Source organism: Equus quagga, chromosome 13 (assembly GCF_021613505.1).
Source record: "Equus quagga isolate Etosha38 chromosome 13, UCLA_HA_Equagga_1.0, whole genome shotgun sequence".
NCBI lineage: Eukaryota > Metazoa > Chordata > Mammalia > Perissodactyla > Equidae > Equus > Equus quagga.
The window spans coordinates 14,566,145-14,568,988 of record NC_060279.1 but is presented as its reverse complement, the minus strand read 5'-3'; the positions used below and the strand labels follow the sequence as shown (position 1 = coordinate 14,568,988).

Here is a 2,844-nt window from a genome sequence, read left to right as displayed (position 1 = left end):
CTCTGTGATCACCAAAGTACAAACCAGATTGTCAACTAGCTCTTGAATGCGTTTTAGCAAGTCCTGAAGAGGCCCCTTCACCACACCTCCCCCTTCTCAGATTCTGCAGTGTCCCGGTTCTCACCTCGCTCCCGCCCCTAATCCCCCTTTCTTCTTTCACGCCCCAAGGATTCTGGAGGCCTCCAGCACCTTTGGTTAGCTCTCCCTGGCACTTCTCTCCTCACAGTCCACAAAGCCGGGGCAGGGGAGGAGTGTGGGGGTTGTGGTGGTGCTGGAGCTGGCCAGAGGAACGTCCCAACAGAAACTGGCAAAGCTGACAACTCCAACTGTCAGGCTGTCACCTCTGGGCCACCAGGTTGGAACCAGACAGACCCTGCCCGGGTTCTCAATGCACTGCCCAGCCTGAATCCTGGTGACCCCTCCACTCTGGGGCAAGAAAAGCCAAAGAAACTGAGGCTGTCCTTTCGGGCTGTCGGAGGGGTCATGGCTGCCCCCATGGCTCCTGCTGGGCCAGCAGCTTGGTGTGTGTTGGGGGGTCAGGGGTGAAAGGGGTTACACGTCTGTACTAATAGCCCTTGGATTGGTGAAGGCCTCACGCCCAGAGCCTGGCCACGTCACCGGGTAACTCTGGGGCACTGCCAGTTTGAGGGATGGGGGCCCCCCCTCCTTGTAGTACGTGGGAGCAAAGGAGAGCCTCTCGCCTCCGCCCCCATTGGGCACCATGTCAGCCGTCCGTATGTAAAAGGGGGAGCTGTATGGGGAGCAGGTGGCACAGTGGCTGGCTGCCACCCTGCATGGCTGGCTGCAGGGCTCGCCGCTGAGAGGCACCAGGCCGCCTCGGCCGTCCCGGGCCTGGGAGCTGCAGGCATTGCAGATGGGGCCTCTGGGGGGTGTGGGCAGGTCGTGCTCCTCCTCCTCCGCCTCCTCCTCGTCTGCATCCTCGGCTCCGCTCTTCTTGCAGCAGTAATACTGGGGGGAGAGAGGGGAGGCCTGAGGGCTGAATGCTCCCTCTAGAGTGTGCGCAGGCACCCACACCCCTGCCCCACGGAGGACCCTGTGCCTGGCACTTTGTTGGTGCTCAGATAAAACTCAACACCAAGAAGCCCATGTTCCAAAGTGTGTATGCCAGCCTTGCAAGACCATCACTTTCCTTTTCCTGCCCCTATGTCCCAGGGCATTAACTCCAGGCGGTGGTTGAGGGAGGCAGGGAGGGACGGCCTCACAAATCATATTGAGGACAGGGCTGCTGGGAGCCGCTTTCAGAGTCTTCCCCGAATGGTGCTCTTCCCACCACTCCTGCAATCTCAGAGGTGCAGGAGACACAACACAATGACCCGGTGTCTTTGCAGCACACTCTCTTTGGGTGCCCTGAAGGGTGGAGAGGGTGGGGGATGTATGGCTCGCTTCTGATTGCTCCCCAACTCCCAGCCACCTTGACTCATGCCCCCCACATTCCACAGCTCTGGGCTTTGTTACCCTTGAAGTGGGCCTCCAGTTTCTGCCCCCATAATGAGGCAGTGGTTTGCTCGTGGCCTCTGGCCACAGGCGCAAGGGACTGACCTGGAGCCTGCAGTAGCACAGGACAGCGATGATGCAGAGGAGGATGACCGTAGCTAGGATTCCGCCAGTGATCACAACCGTTCCCGCTGTCATCCGCCCGACGCCCCATCAAACTCTGCAAAGATGTGTGTGGAGAGGTGAGCATAGGCATGGGGCGGGCCCCCCCCCCCCCGGAGCTTTCTGCACAGCTGGAGGCAGGGGGACCTGAGAGCAGCCAGAGCAGAAAGGGCCCTGGGCACCAAGACACCAGGCGCTTCCTGAAGATGGAGTGTGGCTGAGGTTCAGGGTCTGGGCCAGCCAACCCGGGGGGCGGTGGTGGAGGGGGAAACTTCCAGCTGTGGAGGGAAGAGAGGAGGCCAAGAGCGAACTGAAGTGTAATTAGTCTGGGTGAGGCACGGAGCAAGCACTCCCCTGGTTCTCTCAGTTGATCCTCCCAATAACCTCTTGGGATAGTTCTTAATTATCCCTGTCTCACACAGGATCAACTGAGGCTTGATTGGTTTGGCTGGAATTCCCAGCCTAGTTCACCCTAATGGCCATGCTTTTCATCACTGCCCTCTGGGGCACAAACACCAACAGTCCCTGAGCCCTTGACCCCAGCTGGGTGGACAGGGCCCGAATCTCAAAAAGTTCCACCTGTTCTGCCCTGGCTCACACACACACTCCTTTTGTGGAAAACAAGAGCAAGGTGAGCCCAAAGGGAGGGGGCAGGTGGCATTCAGCTCCTGGAAGGTTGTGGAGGCTGGAAGATGGGTCCTGGCAAATGGAGGCTGAACTAACGGGATAGACGCAAGCTCTGGCCATGAGGCTCTCTGGCCTTGGGCAGATTCCCCTTTTAGGCCACGGAGTGGGGATTTCTGAGCCCCTCGGGTACAGGGGGACCAAGGCTGACTGTGCCAACAGAGCAAGAGGGTGGGAGGAGACCTGGCATATTGAGGCTGGAAGAGTGACGATGAACACTTAGGTTCAGTAAAGGGAATGTGACCTGCAAGACAACAAAGGGACGGAGATGTTGGAAGATGAAGAATGTCACTCCCTGAAAAAGACCCCAAGGGTAGATTCCTCCCTCTGCTCCACCCCACCTCATCTTGCTTTCCTCACTGCATGCACATTAGAGTTTCACAACGCCAAGGGGTGTTCCCCTAGTTGTCCAGACTTTAAAATCCTCAGGTTCTTCTTTGGCTTCTCCCAGTCTTCTGTTCACTGAGCCTGCAAATCCCGAATATGGGTCTCCAGCTGTGTCTCCAAATGATCGTAGACAGACATTTCACTTGGATGTCCCAC

At 58.0% G+C, this 2,844-nt stretch overlaps 1 protein-coding gene across 1 annotated transcript; it reads right to left on the bottom strand.

Annotated features, from left to right (window-relative positions):
• Positions 1–552: 552 nt before the first annotated feature.
• FAM163A (family with sequence similarity 163 member A) lies at positions 553–1,653 on the bottom strand. The gene is made up of 2 exons (XM_046680873.1): positions 1,561–1,653; positions 553–969 (listed from the first exon to the last, which is right to left on the bottom strand). The coding sequence occupies exons 1-2, from the start codon at positions 1,651–1,653 to the stop codon at positions 553–555; spliced, it is 510 nt and encodes a 169-aa protein (XP_046536829.1).
• Between the last annotated feature and the right edge of the window lie 1,191 nt (positions 1,654–2,844).

Excerpts from the sequence above, each read along its gene's own strand:
- FAM163A (XM_046680873.1), bottom strand. The coding sequence starts at position 1,653 with ATGACAGCGGGAACGGTTGTGATCACTGGCGGAATCCTAGCTACGGTC. Across the intron at positions 970-1,560 it reads TGTGCTACTGCAGGCTCCAG|TATTACTGCTGCAAGAAGAG; the intron begins GTCAGTCCCTTG and ends CTCTCCCCCCAG.